Source organism: Podarcis gaigeae (genome assembly GCF_964106915.1).
Source record: "Podarcis gaigeae genome assembly, chromosome: 7".
NCBI classification, from domain to species: Eukaryota; Metazoa; Chordata; class Lepidosauria; order Squamata; family Lacertidae; genus Podarcis; species Podarcis gaigeae.
This window is the reverse complement of record NC_139683.1, coordinates 15,607,892-15,624,177: the sequence shown is the minus strand read 5'-3', so window position 1 is coordinate 15,624,177 and position 16,286 is coordinate 15,607,892. Positions and strand designations below refer to the sequence as shown.

General features: G+C 44.1%; 1 protein-coding gene across 5 annotated transcripts in view; it reads left to right on the top strand.

The window, feature by feature from the left end:
• COL14A1 (collagen type XIV alpha 1 chain) overlaps window positions 1-13,953 on the top strand; it is a 134,757-nt gene extending 120,804 nt beyond the window's left edge. For 3 of the 5 annotated variants that reach the window (XM_083748864.1, XM_083748865.1, XM_083748868.1), the window contains 3 exons: window positions 6,403-6,480; window positions 6,732-6,887; window positions 13,044-13,953. In XM_083748864.1, the coding sequence (XP_083604990.1) occupies window positions 6,403-6,480; window positions 6,732-6,887; window positions 13,044-13,354 (545 nt within the window). In that variant the 3' untranslated portion in view covers window positions 13,355-13,953. Of the gene's footprint in view, window positions 1-6,402; window positions 6,481-6,731; window positions 6,888-12,079; window positions 12,159-13,043 lie in introns of all 5 variants that reach the window. The other 2 variants (XM_083748866.1, XM_083748867.1) reach the window with 1 other exon arrangement.
• Window positions 13,954-16,286: the final 2,333 nt, after the last annotated feature.

Sequence of the window (16,286 nt, the reverse complement as noted above, 5' to 3'; positions counted from 1 at the left end):
TCTTCTTGCAGTCCATGGGACTCTCAAGAGTCTCCTCCAGCACCATAATTCAAAAGCATCAATTCTTCAGCGATCAGCCTTCTTTATGGTCCAGCTCTCACTTCCATACATCACTACTGGGAAAACCATAGCTTTAACAATACGAACCTTTGTTGGTAAGGTGCTATCTCTGCTTTTTAAGGTGCTGTCTAGGTTTGTCATTGCTTTTCTCCCAAGAAGCAGGTGTCTTTTAATTTCGTGACTGCTGTCATCATCTGCAGTGATCACGGAGCCCAAGAAAGTAAAATCTCTCACTGCCTCCATTTCTTCCCCTTCTATTTGCCAGGAAGTGATGGGACCAGTGGCCATGATCTTAGTTTTAACTATACAGACCAGTATTCTTATCTGTTTACAGTTTGTTTGTAAATATTCAATAAACCATTTCCATTATTTTATATAAAAAACTTTGTTATCTTGATTTCTTATTTTTTTCCCCAGTTAGTTTCGCCATTTCTGCATATTCCATAAGTTTTTGTATTCATTCTTCTTTCGTCGGGATTTCTTCTTCTTTCCATTTTTAGGCAAATAACATTCTTGCCGCTGTAGTCGCATACATGAATAAATCTCTATACAGTTTGAGTAGTTCTATCCCTATAATTCCCAAAAGGAAAGCTTCTGGGTTTTGTTGTTGTTGTTTTTTGCAAAAGTTATTTTAAACATCTTTTACAATTCATTATATATCATTTCCTAGAAATCCCCTTAATCCTGATTCGATTTTATTCTTTGGTAGATTTACAAAAAAGAAAAACAAACATGAATAAATAAATTTTAGAAAGGAACAAGGTTACACGTGGATGCACAAAGCAATTTTTTAAATAAAGAAAAGCAAGACAGTACAGTATACAAGGCTGGGCTCCTCCTCACCCAGCAGCTCTCCAGCAGCTGCTACAAGCTGTCCAAGGGAGGAGACCAGTGGCGGAGACCATGGAGGGGTAACAGGACAGTCCCTCGAATTCACTACTCAGGATAAGCTCCAGCTCATTCTCTTTTTTTTTAATAGATATTTATTAAAGTTTCAAAAATTATATAAAAACAAAACAAAACAACAATACAAACAAACAAAAACAAGTATAATTTCAATCCCTTATTTTCTTGTAACTTACTTCCCCGACTTCCTCATACCTCCCCTTTCTGTATTCCAATTTCTAATTATTAATTCAGCAAATCCTCTCCCTTATTTTTCATTTAGTTTTTAACCTTTCTTTTCTTTTTACTTAACCATTACAGCTGGAAACCACATAATTTCTAAACCAACGTCATTCTAACATTCATTAATTTTGCAATGTTTCCTAAGATAGTCCTTAAATTTCTTCCAATCTTCTTCCGCTGTCTCTCTTCCCTGGTCTCGGATTCTGCCAGTCATTTCTGCCAGTCCCATATAGTCTATCACCTTCATCTGCCATTCTTCCAAGGTGGGTAGATCTTGTGTCTTCCAATACTTTGCGATGAGTATTCTTGCTGCTGTTGTAGCATACATAAAGAATGTTCTATCCTTCTTTGACACCAATTGGCCGACCATACCCAGGAGAAAGGCCTCTGGTTTCTTCAGGAAGGTATATTTAAATACCTTTTTCATTTCATTATATATCATTTCCCAGAAAGCCTTAATCTTTGGACACGTCCACCAAAGGTGAAAGAATGTACCTTCAGTCTCTTTACATTTCCAACATTTATTATCAAATAAGTGGTAAATTTTTGCAAGCTTGACTGGGGTCATGTACCACCTATAAATCATTTTAATAATATTCTCTCTTAGGGCATTACATGCCGTAAATTTCATACCGGTGGTCCACAACTTTTCCCAGTCAGCAAACATAATGTTATGACCAACATCTTGTGCCCACTTAATCATGGCTAATTTCACCGTTTCATCCTGCGTATTCCATTTCAACAGCAAGTTATACATTTTTGACAAATTCTTAGTATTGGGTTCTAACAATTCTGTTTCCAATTTTGATTCTCCACCCTGAGCTTGGTGGCAGCAGTACTGGCAGCGGAAGCAGGGACATTCCAGGATCAAATCAGAAGCTGGGATGGCTTTCGTAATTCCTGGACTGTCTCTGGAAAATTGGGAGACTTGGAGGGTAGTTTATTTGTGGTTTCTTATGGTTCCAGGGATGCAGGTGGCACTGTGGTCTAAACCGCAGAGCCTAGGGCTTGCCGATCAGAAGGTCGGTGGTTCATATCCCCGCAACGTGGTGAGCTCTCCTTGCTCGGTCCCAGCTCCTGCCAACCTAGTAGTTCGAAAGCACTTCAAAGTGCTAGATAAATGGGTACCACTCCGGCGGGAAGGTAAACAGCATTTCCTTGTGCTGCTCTGGTTCGCCAGAAGCAGTTTAGTCATGCTTGCCACATGACCTGGAAGCTGTACGCCGGCTCCCTCGGCCAGTAAAGCAAGATGAGCTCCGCAACCCCAGAGTCATCCTCAACTGGACCTAATGGTCAGGAGTCCCTTTACCTTTACGGTTCCAGGGCAGTTATATGTGACCCCGGCCGCTGCTTGCAAAAGTTTTGGGGCAGACATATCGCTTCATTTCCATTCAGTGTATATCTTGCTGAAATCCTGCAACTTTTCATATCACAAATGCGTGTTGTTGTTGTTTTGTCCTATCCCACCTGGCTTCAGGGGCCTGGTTTTGGCATCATATAAATGTCTACCTTTTTGCTGTAGGTTTTTTGTGTGTGTGTGGAATCTTAGGGTTTTTTTTTAGTAAGATGGAGCTGAAGATTTTGTGGTTGATTTTTGTAGGTGTGCTGTGTTCCTTGCTCTTTATTCTGTTAGAATTGTTTTATATTTTGAATGGAATTGTCACCTGCTCTGGGGTCATGTGATGCTGAAAGTTTACCGTATAAATAATAGAAATGTTTCAAATAGCGCTGGGTCCAAGGCGGAGGTCTGGAGAATCACTCTGGTGCTTTCGCCGCTTGCCTGTACTCCTTGCTTTCTGAGTTTAAAAGCACACATTTCATAAAGCTGGCCTCCTGAATGCATATCTGAATCTTTAATTATAACAGAAAGCCATGACCTCAGCTTTCCTGTAAGCGTGAATATGATAGCATTGGTCCAAAAAAGAAAAAAAAAAGAAACGAAAAAAACTCCAAAAACACTGGGATACCAGCCTAGGAGCTTGGCCTGGTTTCTGCTAACAGCTTTGCTCAGCTTGTGCCAAATCACCTGACTGTGTCTTGCCTCTGAAATGACACTGTAAGATATTCAGTCTCATTCTCCGCCCAGATGAGGCCCGGGAGCTTATTGTCCACTAGTTAGTTTGGGTTTTAAGACAACTATCTATGTCAACATGAATTCAATAATTCAATCTTAATATATTTTGCTTAAGTTGGGAACTGTTGCTACAAACCATACCTTGTAAGGGGCCTACGAGAGTGTGATCTTATTATATATATTTTTTTAAAAAAATAAAAAATAAAAGAGAAAGGGAGTGTATGATCTTGGCCACTCATTTTAGGTATGCAAAGATAATAGGAGAGAGAATGTGGTTGGAAGGGATATGCTGCAAGTGTTTTTTCAACAGGTTGTTGTTGTTTAGTCATTTAGTTGTGTCCGATTCTTCGTGACCCCATGGACCAGAGCACGCCAGGCACTCCTGTCTTCCATTGCCTCCTGCAGTTTGGTCAAACTCATGCTGGTAGCTTCAAGAACACTGTCCAACCATCTTGTCCTCTGTCGTCCCCTTCTCCTTGTGCCCTCCATCTTTCCCAACATCAGGGGCTTTCCCAGAGAGTCTTTTCTTCTCATGAGGTGGCCAGAGTATTGGAGCCTCAGCTTCAGGATTTGTCCTTCCAGTGAGCACTCAGGGCTGATTTCTTTAAGAATGGATAGGTTTGATCTTCTTGCAGCCCATGGGACTCTCAAGAGTCTCCTCCAGCACCATAATTCTAAAGCATCAATTCTTTGGCAATCAGCTTTCTTTATGGTCCAGCTCTCACTTCCATACATCACTACTGGGAAAACCATAGCTTTAACGATACAGACCTTTGTCGGCAAGGTGATGTCTCTGCTTTTTAAGATGCTGTCTAGGTTGGTCATTGCTTTTCTCCCAAGAAGCAAGCATCTTTTAATTTCGTGGTTGCTGTCACTTTTCAACAGGAGCAGTCTCTAATTTCAGCATCTATCCCTGAAAACTTCATGGTCCCTTGGTTGTCTTTTGAAGATTCCCCCCCCCTCAAGTTGCAATCCTTTGCCTATGTACTTGGGGGTCAAGACCTGTTGTGCTCATTGGCGCTTGCGATCTGGTGAGACACGTGTAGGTTTGTGCTTTGAGAGCTGTAAGGAATCGGAACGCACTCTTTGAACAAAGTCCTTTTGGCAGCCTGTAGTGTTTTTATTCTTCGAGGGGAAGTTTAGAATTTCACACCTTCTCTGCTCAGCATCTTTTGTGGGCTGTGAGTGAGGTGATTCTTCTTGACCCAGGTCTAGCGCTGTGCTGAATTGGAAGAAATATTCCCACTGTGCAGTTAAACGCTGCAGAAACTGTGTACAGATGGATGCAAAGGAGTTGGGCATCTGAAACAATCGAGCCATAAATGAGAGCCTTTGCACCTTCTGGCATTGATTAGTGACTTCATGAAGCTATAGCAGCAAAAGGGAATGGAGGAAGACATTGTTTTTATGTTTAACAGGCTGAGCTTGCATCACCTGCTCTATTTGAGCTCCCTTTTTTGTTAAAAACATTCTAAAACCATCCCTATGCAGATTAAGGAATGAGTTGCACTTTCAGGAACATCTAATAGCGACTGTTACATCAAATTATCGGATATTCCTACCGTTTCAGAGGAGGAAAATAAAATCCTTGAGCATGCCATTATAGCAAAACTGGCTAGCTACTTAAGAGTTAAAGAAAGACAACAACATTCTTAAGAAACTGTGGTTTGTTCAATGATCAGAACAACAAGGCTGATTCTCGTTGACAGATGCAGGTATTTGGAACGCTGTCCATTTGAAATTTGTTGGTTTGTTTCTCTTAAAAATGTAAATATTGGAACCACAAAAATCTACATGAAATATATCTCTGTGGTTCTAATAAAACCAATACTGAAATAAAAATAAATATAATTTTGACGCATTCTAAATAAATGCAATATCTGTTGAAGAATGACTACGTATAATTTATTCTTATTTAAGCTTAAATGTGGATCATATTATGTGTATATGTGTGTGATTCAAGTAGGAATGGGATGACAACCAGTCTTATAGGTGCCACAAGACACTTCTGTTGTTTTTGTTGCTCAAGACTAACATAGCAAACTCTCTGGAAATTGTTAGTTTTATTTTTGGCGTCCGCCTGTCTTGAGAGACAGTGGAGGTGTGTCCTATTTGGGGTGAGGTCAAACTGTTGGAGAGTTACAGCACCTGCTATGGCTGTAGAGACCGATACAGGAGAGACATGTTTTATTGAAGCTGGGGCAGATGAAAGCATCCGGTTGTGCTGCTGCAGCTGCACCATGGCCTTTCTTCTCTCTGCTAAAATGAATCTCAACAATAGCGTACAGTGGTACCTCGGGTTAAGAACTTAATTCGTTCTGGAGGTCCGTTCTTAACCTGAAACTGTTCTTAACCTGAGGTATGACTTTAGCTAATGGGGCCTCCCGCTGCCGCCGCTGCGCTGCCGCCGCACAATTTCTATTCTCATCCTGAAGCAAAGTTCTTAACCTGAGGTATTATTTCTGGGTTAGCGGAGTCTGTAACCTGAAGCGTCTGTAACCTAAAGCGTCTGTAACCCGAGGTACCACTGTACAAAATTGGGATTTATGCTTTAACCAGAAGATTGAGGAGACAATGCAATGGGAAAGTGGAGGCCAAACCAGAACTGTTGTGTGAATCGACATAGCTGTAATATAAATATGTTAGCGACTTCTGACTACTGTATTCAGGAACGGTCTTTATTTTGCTGTATGTCAACAATGTCTTCTAAAATGGCCCAACAAGAGCCACTACAGTAGTACCTCAGGTTACAGACGCTTCAGGTTACAGACTCCGCTAACCCAGAAATAGTACCTTGGTTAAGAACTTTGCCCCAGGATTAGAACAGAAATCAAGCAGCAGCGGCGCGGTGGCAGCAGGAGGCCCCATTATCTAAAGTGGTACCTCAGGTTAAGATCAGTTTCAGGTTAAGAACGGACCTCAAGAACGAATTAAGTTCTTAACCCAAGGTACCACTGTATAACAGGAAACTAGCTATAGCAACACCTTCCAACGAGGCTGTAACAGAAGACGCAACAGAGCCATTTCTCCTTGGCCTCCCTTCCTTCTCTTAATTAATAAAAGATGCTCATGGAGAAGCATTAATCAATTCCCTCTCCACCGCCCCATGTGTTCTGATTTTTATCCTTTCCTCTTAACAGGTTTATCGGGAGAGAAGGGAGAGCGAGGGAGCCCAGGTGTCGGGACCCAAGGCCCCCGGGGCCCACCAGGGGCAGCAGGTAAATTCGCCAGAGTGACCGTATGCCCAAATGACATGCAACGGCCAGTACAATTAAATGTGCATTCCCACGCATAATAAACAACAGTCGGTCCAAGTAAAGTCTGGCTCCTTTACACAGAGTGCCTGTATAATAAAGAACACGTGTGAAATCACGTTTGGTTACTCAGGTCGTCCATACCTGATGTTGCTCCCTCGTTCTGCAGCAGTGGCAAAGTGATGTTCTGACATCCGTTTCTGTGTTCTGTGCAGGGCCTCCAGGCGAAAGCCGTACAGGCGCCCCAGGACCACCAGGTTCACCAGGTCCAAGAGGACCACCTGGCCATACAGGTGTTCCTGGGCCGCATGGCGCCTCAGGGCAACCGGGATACTGTGATCCCTCTTCCTGTGCTGGATATGGAACAGGTGGTGAGTATGTTTTTCCAAGTTAGCCTCCTCCCGCCACACACATGTCTTCAAAATGAGGTAGCTCAGTCAGTAGAGCATGGGACTCTTAAAATCATAGAATCATAGAATAGAATCATAGAATCATAGAGTTGGAAGAGACCACAAGGGCCATCGAGTCCAACCCCCTGCCAAGCAGGAAACACCATCAGAGCACTCCTGACATATGGTTGTCAAGCCTCTGCTTAAAGACCTCCAAAGAAGGAGACTCCACCACACTCCTTGGCAGCAAATTCCACTGTCGAACAGCTCTTACCGTCAGGAAGTTCTTCCTAATGTTTAGGTGGAATCTTCTTTCTTGTAGTTTGGATCCATTGCTCCGTGTCCGCTTCTCTGGAGCAGCAGAAAACAGCCTTTCTCCCTCCTCTATGTGACATCCTTTTATATATTTGAACATGGCTATCATATCACCCCTTAACCTCCTCTTCTCCGGGCTAAACATGCCCAGCTCCCTTAGCCGTTCCTCATAAGGCATCGTTTCCAGGCCTTTGACCATTTTGGTTGCCCTCCTCTGGACACGTTCCAGTTTGTCAGTGTCCTTCTTGAACTGTGGTGCCCAGAACTGGACACAGTACTAACTCATGGGTCGTGGGTTCTAGTCTCACTGTCAGGGGCTGGTGTGGTTGCTCGAGAGCAAACAGGCAAGACTCCAACCCGTCTTTTTCAGGCTTTATTATCTGTACAAACTATTTACAGTGCAGAGCGTCGCAAGTCCATGTCTGCTCAGTCGCTAGCAGAATCTGGGAGTGGGCGGTCCTTATACCTTCCCCAGCATAACAGCCGTGTGACCCCCAACCTTCTCCTGCCCTCTCTGCGCCGAAGACTACTGTGCAGAACGGGCGCTGGCAAAGGGGGACTTGCCTCCCCTCTGCTTTGCTCAGGCTCGGTGTTGAGGCTCTCCCTAGCATCTTCTGATCCCTGCACCCCCTCCCCACTGGAGGTGGGGCTTCCCTCCTCGCCAGAGGAAGAACTGCTTCGCAAGATCTTCGGAGGCTCCCTGTTACACAACTGCCCTTCCACCTCTTGCCTCTGAGCTGATGGCAGTTCCCTGACACCCACATTGGGTGAAAGATTCCCGCATTGTAGGGGGTTTGACCCTCGTGGTCCCTTCCAGCTCTACGATCCTAGCGCTGTACTGAATTTTTGTGATGCTCGATTTTCAGTGAGTAAGTTGCGGCTTCGGGAACAAGGGAAAGGTTCTGAAAAATAAGAAACAACACACGCACACACACCGTAGTTGGACCTGTTGCTCTCCCAAGTGATTTTGGAGCTATTCTTTTTACCTGAAAGGACCTTGTAATTACAGTGGTACCTCGGGTTAAGTACTTAATTCGTTCTGGAGGTCCGTTCTAAACCTGAAATTCTTCTCAACCTGAGGTACCACTTTAGCTAATGGGGCCTCCCACTGCCGCTGCGCCACCGGAGCACGATATCTGTTCTCATCCTGAAGCAAAGTTCTTAACCTGAAGCACTATTTCTGGGTTTGCGGAGTCTGTAACCTGAAGTGTATGTAACCCGAGGTACCACTTTAATTGCCCCAGCCCACCAGGGATCTCATTGTAAATGTGATGGTGTCATAGGGGCATGCAACCTAACCAGCTTAGCTACTTGGTCACTGCAGCGAAGGCAAACAGAACTGCACTGCCTTCTCTCTGAAGACCCTCAAAAGTGCATTTGGACACATACCTGTGTGTGCACTGAAGTACACACCCTGACACAAATGTGCATCTGGGTCACTACGGATACAAAGTTAGTGTGGTTTCCTCTTCTCCACAGACACACCTGTCTGAGCATCCCCTCCATGTCCACAAATAAAAATAAATCATTTCCTCATCAGTCATCAATACCATTTTAAACATTTCAAAAGAAATCCAAGCGCAGAATCTCAATGCGCACAAAAGCAACAAAGCCATATTAAAATCACAGAACCATGGAGCATGTTTGCATGTTTTTTTACTGTAGAGACTTTTAGTTGAAGGAGGTGAATCCTAGAGAAGTTTGGGGTTTCTTTTAATCTTTAAAAATATCAGTAAAGTAGCCAGGGTGGCCGTCCTAAAGCAGGGAGTTCCAAAGATGAGAACATAATACTGAGGCAGGCTTCCATTCCAAGGAAAGAGAATTCTAGAGAGCTGTTGCCACTGGGCTAAAAAACCCTTGCTGGTTTCCTTCACAATGGTGGCAGCATTAGTGTAATGCGGGAGAAAATTATGTCAACTGATCATACTGTTCACATAGGAGGCTCAAAGGAACTTCTCCTTTGTGGATTTGTCTTAATCCCTCTGTTAAAGCCATCTAAATTGGTGGCCATCCCTGTCTCCTGTGGGAGCGACCTGCTTAGTTTAACTCTGCATTGTTTGAATAATAATAATAATAATAATAATAATAATAATAAAAAATTTATTATTTATACCCTGCCCATCTGGCTGGATTTCCCCAGCCACTCTGGGCGGCTTCCAACAAAACACTAAAATACAATAACCTATTAAACATTTGGGACGCAGGTGGTGCTGTGGGTAAAACCTCAGTGCCTAGGACTTGCCGATCGTATGGTTGGCGGTTAGAATCCCCGCGGCGGGGTGAGCTCCCGTCGTTCGGTCCCAGCTCCTGCCCACCTAGCAGTTCGAAAGCACCCTTAAGTGCAAGTAAATAAATAGGTACTGCTCTGGCGGGAAAGTAAACGGCGTTTCCGTGTGCTGCGCTGGTGCTGGCTTGCCAGAGCAGCTTCGTCACTCTGGCCACGTGACCCGGAAGTGTCTCCGGACAGCGCCGGCTCCCGGCCTCTTAAGCGAGATGGGCGCGCAACCCCAGAGTCGGAAACGACTGGCCCGTACGGGCAGGGGTACCTTTACCTTTACCTTTTATGAAACATTAAAAGCTTCCCTAAATAGGGCTGCCTTCAGATGTCTTCTAAAAGTCTGGTAGTTGTTCTTCTCTTTGACATCTGGTGGAAGGGCGTTCCACTGGGCAGGTGCCACTACCGAGAAGGCCCTCTGCCTGAAGAAGCGATATATTTTATGTGTCCCGAATCCTCTGACATTGAACTCCATTGGATATCCTTGAGTCCTACTGTTAGTGGGAGAGGGAGAAAAACTCCTCTCTATCCACTTTCTCCATGCCTTTATACATTTCCGATATATCACCTCTTCCTTGCCTTTTCTCTAAACTAAAAAGCCCCAAACTTTCTGAAACTCTGCCACATCACTTAACCGCAACTCAGCCCTGATGTCACAGCGCCCAGCGTTACTTGTGTCCAAATGTTCATGTTCCCCTGGTCTGAGAAGCACGTCAGAATGGCCTTGTCGTTCTTCTGCCCTGCACTCTTCCAGAAATGCAGAAACTATTTTGGAGAGTGACAGTAGGGGAACCATCTTAAAATGATATTGCAACTGCGGGGACAAAGAGGCATCCTTGCCAAACATGGCTATAAATCCTCAGGCCTACCTTTTTCAAAATTACTGATTAATCTGAAGTGCTCCCCTGTGTGAGCCACATACACAGGCTAAGCAGCCATAACTACACCTGTGTGTCCACATTGCAGACTTTGAATAGCTCTGGTTGCCTGTTGGGCAGGGAAAGGAAAATGGTCCGGACTCAGTCCCTGTCAAGCAGCCAATAAGTGCTAAACTCTATATCTAACTAGAGCTAATAATGCACAGCCACAGTGCTGAGGAGGGGAATCATAAACATTTTGGTCTACTTCATTGGGTCAGGGGACTGTCAGGAGCTTGTCCTACACGCGAGTAGGACCCTGGCAAAGACACATGCTCGACTGGCATGTTCTCTCCCTCCTGGTCGATCGTTCGGGAGCTTCAAAAGCTTTCTTCAGCCAGAACATCACAGCGACCGATGCCAACAGACACCGGCACATTTAGGGATCCGCAGAGTCTTCACAGCTTGCGTGACAGAACTCAGCATTTTGGCTAATCTACTTTATTTACACACGGAATCCTGCAACATGGTACCCTCTCTCTCTAGCATCAGACAGGAAAGAGAGAAAGAACAAAGGACAATAGTCCCACTTCACGGAACACAGTAACACAAACATCCTGTTTCCATCACTTCCCACTTTATGGAGTCAAAACATTTACCGTCATGTGAAAGACAACAATCCCATGACTGCAATCATGGAGCAGGAATTCTAACAGGAACGTGCCCAGTTATCTCATTCAAAGAGGAAAAACAACCTTTTAACCTTGTAACTGAAGCAATTAAAACCCCATATAAAAAACAAAGAGCGTGTGAAGTGCAGGGCGTTTTGTTTCTTCGTCTCTTGTGCTTGTCATGTGCCATTGTCACATTGTCTAAAATAACCCAACTTTCTTGATAATGTCCAACTTTCTTGAATGTCTGTTTGTGTCATCCATCTCCTGGTTTTAACCTGATCTGCCTTGGGTGGTTGGGTGGTTGGGAGATCCCTAGCTGAGAAGCTCCTCGTTCATGTTTGTCTAAACAGCATGGGAGACCTGAGTGTCACTAACTAAGTCTCTTGTAATAATCTGAATCAGCAGGGCATATAGTTGTAATTCATGAATGACAGTCTTTTTTTAAAAAAAAGAAATCAGACTAAAATTCCCCCATTGCATGGAGAGATTGTGTCTTGATGACGTTTCTTGAACAGTGGTTTTCAAATGGTGTTCCTTGAGAGCATTATTTTTGACTGGCTCCGCCCATTTTTGCCTTTGGCCACACCCACTGTTGGCATTATCATCTTCTGCCAAACATATGTGTGTGTGTGTTTGTTGGGTGAATTGTCAACCAAGCCTCAGCATTCTCTACAACATGCAACGTTCCCATGGTAAGCAAACTGATACGGAAAAACTCATCGAGGACCTTGAAAAACACTGTTTGGTATCCAAGGGGCCATGGAAGGAAGGTGTAGGAACTTTGACACAAGTTCATGTGCTGCATGTGAATGTTTTTTATTCCTTCTTGTTTCGGTTTGCAAAGCATGAAGCAAAGCCTTAGGTTGTACTTATTAGTTTGAGACTCAGTCTTGGGTACAGCTTAAGTCACAAGATTAACCTGTAGTTAAACTGGCCTTGGAGACCTTTGTTTGTTTTACTGACCTGTATGTATTTCTCTGTTGTTCACCTGCTCCTGTCCCTCTCCCCCTCTTCCCCCCACCCTTCATCTTGGTTCGTTTTCGATTTCCGAAGGCTCATTCCCTTACAATGGCTACCCATACGGAAGGTGAAATCGGGTAGAGTTTGGTTTTTCTTTCTCATATGGATGAAGGTCAGAATGGCAACTACTGAACAGCCTTGATGCTTTCCCACCAGCAACACTGATTATTATTATTATAATTATTATTATCACCACTAACAAAGGATGCCTGCTCTGGTTTTCTTATGCTTTCTGCTAGAATTAAAACACTTGGCACATTTCTCCACGGTGCGCATTGCTAGGCACAAACAACCACTGGACAGGCTATTATCCAGAACAGGATTGTATCGGAGAGCTTTTGGAAAGGGAGCGCTTCACTTATTTGAGATAGAGCAAAACAGGGGGGACGGCAACAAAATATTGCAGGTTGGAGTGTTCCTATTTAGGCCTCCAGCAAGCCAGCCAGATCCCATATGCAGGATTATCCACTGAATCAGGGTCATTTGCTTTAACTCCCCCCCCCCCCCACTGAAATAAATGAAGGCTAAACACACTTAATCAAGGCTAGGTTGTGTCTATTGGTTCTTAAGATGCTCCATGTTTCCCCGGCCCCTAACCACGCTGTGTAACAGACAACTCATATCTAATACAATTAGTGCACTGTTACTGCTGGTGTCGGTTTCCAACTAACAGGAAGATAATCATAAATCTTCCCCCATTCACTGGTGCTGATTTAATCTTGCAAGGCTGGCTGCTTTGTAAGTAGAAGCAGCCGAGAGCAGCCTTTCTCAGCCTTTGGCTCCCCACTCGATGATATTGGACTACAACTCCCATCATCCCTAGCTAGCAGGACCAGCGGTCAAGGATGATGGGAGTTGTAGTCCAGCCACATCTGGGGACCCAAAGTTGAGAAAGAAAGTTGCTCTATAGAGAGCAGTATTCAACCAAGCTCCTAACGATTGCTTCAATTTTGCTTTCCTCTTGCGTTAACTGTGCGGCTCCTCTTGGCGAGTTAAGGTGGCTATGGGGACCCAACTGATCAAGAGATCCCTGTCGTGCCATTACCGCACAGCTCCTACCAGCTCTATGACTCCGAGGACCTTTACGATGACGATGATCAAGAGCCTTATCTAGTACATGGATCCTACCATCACCCGCAGTCCCCCTACCCAGCACCTCGCTTGGCTCAGCCAGAGTTCACACCTGTGCAGGAAGAAATGAGGGCTCTCGAACTGAGATCCCCCGGAATAAGCCACCTTTCAAGAAGAATCTCCAAAAGAAGCGCCAGTTCTCTGAGGCTCAAGAGGAAGGTTAAGAAAACCTCTTAACGAACTATTTCTTTTTCTCTGTGTGTGCATTATATACATGAATCTTTTAGGCCTCTGTCCAGTTGCCTAATGTTGTCGTGGGAATTGTTTACAGGCTCATATCTTAAAGGGAAAAAAATTATATTGTACATTACCACTTTGGCAGAACAAGGGGTGGGGTGGGGATAGCTAATTACATTGCATGCCAGAAGTTATTAGCTTTGTAGGGGTTTATTGTTAGATGGAAACTCCAAGGGACATTTCTGTAGATCTTTGTAGTTATTGCATTAGAATGGTTCGATGCACATTTCAAAACACTCCATCACCAGCTGTTATATCTGAATAAGTCAAGGAGCTCCTTCCACTATTTCTTGCTTTCTGAGTTTCTCTGCCTGGATTTTTATTGTGTGCTTTACTTGCAAAGTAACCCTTCTGAAGCCAACTGTGTTGGTTGATTTTATTTTATTTTTAATCGTTTCCTTCGAAGATTTATATAAAGTGGGATTTTCTTCCCACAGCATTCTTATTAAATACCTATTAGAAACACACTAATAATTTATTGTGGGTCTATCACTACTCTATTTTATATACAAATAAACGTGGCAAACTTTTATAAATAATTTCGTCTGTTGTATTTATTATTTTTAAGAGCCCACGACTGTGGTATGAAGTTTAATCTGGGGGTCCCTGAGATCTATTAAAAACACACACACCATCCCACAATCCTTGCAAGTTCCAGTTGTGAGATTGCTCTGTCCATGGAAGTATTTCTGCTTGCCTCTTATATGTGATTTCTGCATTGCTAGGAGTTGGACTAGATGATTCTACAAGTTTCAAACTTTGCTTAAAATGGAACAACTTCTAATTCAGTGTACAGGTTTCCCTTGCTAGATTGGGATACGTATGTCAGACAGTTCAGGGCCATTTCACAGCTCACAAGATGTACCTCTCCGCTGCATCAACCCTAAATCTGTTCTGGACAGATTTGGGGAGAACATGTTGCACGCCCGGGGGAAATAGAGGACGGGAAGTTCTGTTGTAAGTGCATAAATCCTTGCACTGATGGCAGTGGTGTAGCGTGGGTTGCCAGTACCCAAGCGGGTGGGAGGGAGGGAAAGGGATGGAGTACACATGTGCATTTAACTGCCTAACAGCATCCACCTCACCCAGGAGATCGCAGCCGCAGAGATAAGAAAAGAGGGGTCGTTTTGTTGTCTGGAGTGGTCACTTCCTTGTCCACATGGAGAAGCCCAGCAGAGCCCAGTGACGGAAACACACAGCTGTATTGAGACAGCACTGGGTGTTGGAATTTTGCACCCCCTAACAATTTTGCGCCCCAGGCAACCATCCCTGTCCCTCCTGTGTCCTCTGTGGGGCACACTAGTTGAATAGCACCCTAGGTTTCCAGAGGGTTTCTCTGCCTTAGCAGAGGGGCAATGCTGTTGCTGGTTTTGGGCACTTTCCACAACACTGGCATGGATCACAAATGCACCATTCGAACAACATCAGTTGCAGGTAAGCAACCTGGCATTTGTTGTACAATAACTCCCACTTATCACCCATCTACCAATCTTTGTTTTCCCCAGCCTAGTATGCTACAATCATCTGTCTTGTTTATCTGAAGTCATGCTCACCTTGAGTGTTTTAGATGCCTCGTGCCTGTATATTGCATTACCATAGGAAAATACCTCCCCTGCAAGTGAAAACCTTTCCCCATATAAAACTTGCTTAAAGACTGCCATGAGCTATTCTCCAGCAAGATGGCCACATATGTCTATGTGCTGCATATTTATTCCAGAAATGGTGTCCTTTGTAGCCAACTCATTCCTCTCATTCTCTTATAATTAGGTCAGAATATGTTGGAAAACTGAGGCTGCTGAAAGACTCTGATTATTTTCCCCACTGATAATTTATGTCAGAAATGTTGGAATGATATAGTATAGATTAATTGATTCTGATTACATTTCATGCCATGATGTATGTACATTCTTATGCTGATATTCTTTGCCAGAAAATGCTGATTTCTCAAGCTTCTGCACACCAGAAGAAATAAATGAGGGTCTTTCTTCTAGATTTTAAAAGCAAATTGGTGGCCTGATAGCCTGATGTACACTGGGATCTAGAATAGGAGGCCTTGGCCCTTTGCTGTGCACTAGAGTTCTGATCCAGATCATCAGGCCTCAAGCACATGCTGTTTGCATTGGGGGTAAAGCTTCCATTTGATCCAGTAGGAACTTTTATTTCCAGTGCAAATAGCAGGGACAAAGATGTGCTTTCCCAAGTCCACATTCCCAGCATGTTCACATTCTTGTTTCACCTGTGCTGCCTTGGTCATCTCCCCAGAATGGAAGATGGCAAGATCTCCAAGGATGTGCTCTGAAGGGAGTTGGCTTTGGGTACAAGGCCTGTTGGCAGAACAACTCTGCACTACAAAGATGTCTGAAAACGAGATGTGAAGGCTAGCAACATCCATGACCGCAGTGCCTGGAGGCAGCCAGGTTGTGCATCTGCAGCAGTGACCGGCAGAGGAAAGACAGCTAAGAGGAGCACAGACAGAAGAAACACCATGGTACACCTGTATCAGTACAACTGGAGGCCTTCAACTGCCTTAGCTGCAACAAAACATGTCTCTCCTACATTGGTCTCTACAGCATTGTATCTCTCCAATGGTTTGACTTCACCCCATTGTCTCCTGAGGTCAGATGAGTGCCAGCTTCTGAAATAAGTCCATGTCTGTGTTTCCCAAACTAAGATGCTGCTAGAGGGCCTGAGATGTGCCGTAAAAGTAAACTACCATGTTGGGCAGCCAGCACTCTATGGCTGTCAGAAGCATTGTAGTTAGGGGCGGGGAGAGTGAGGAGAACCTATTTGGTACTGATCTGCCTCCTCTTTTTTTAATATTAATTTTTATTAATTTTTCAACGTATCATTTTCAACAATAAACAAACATACT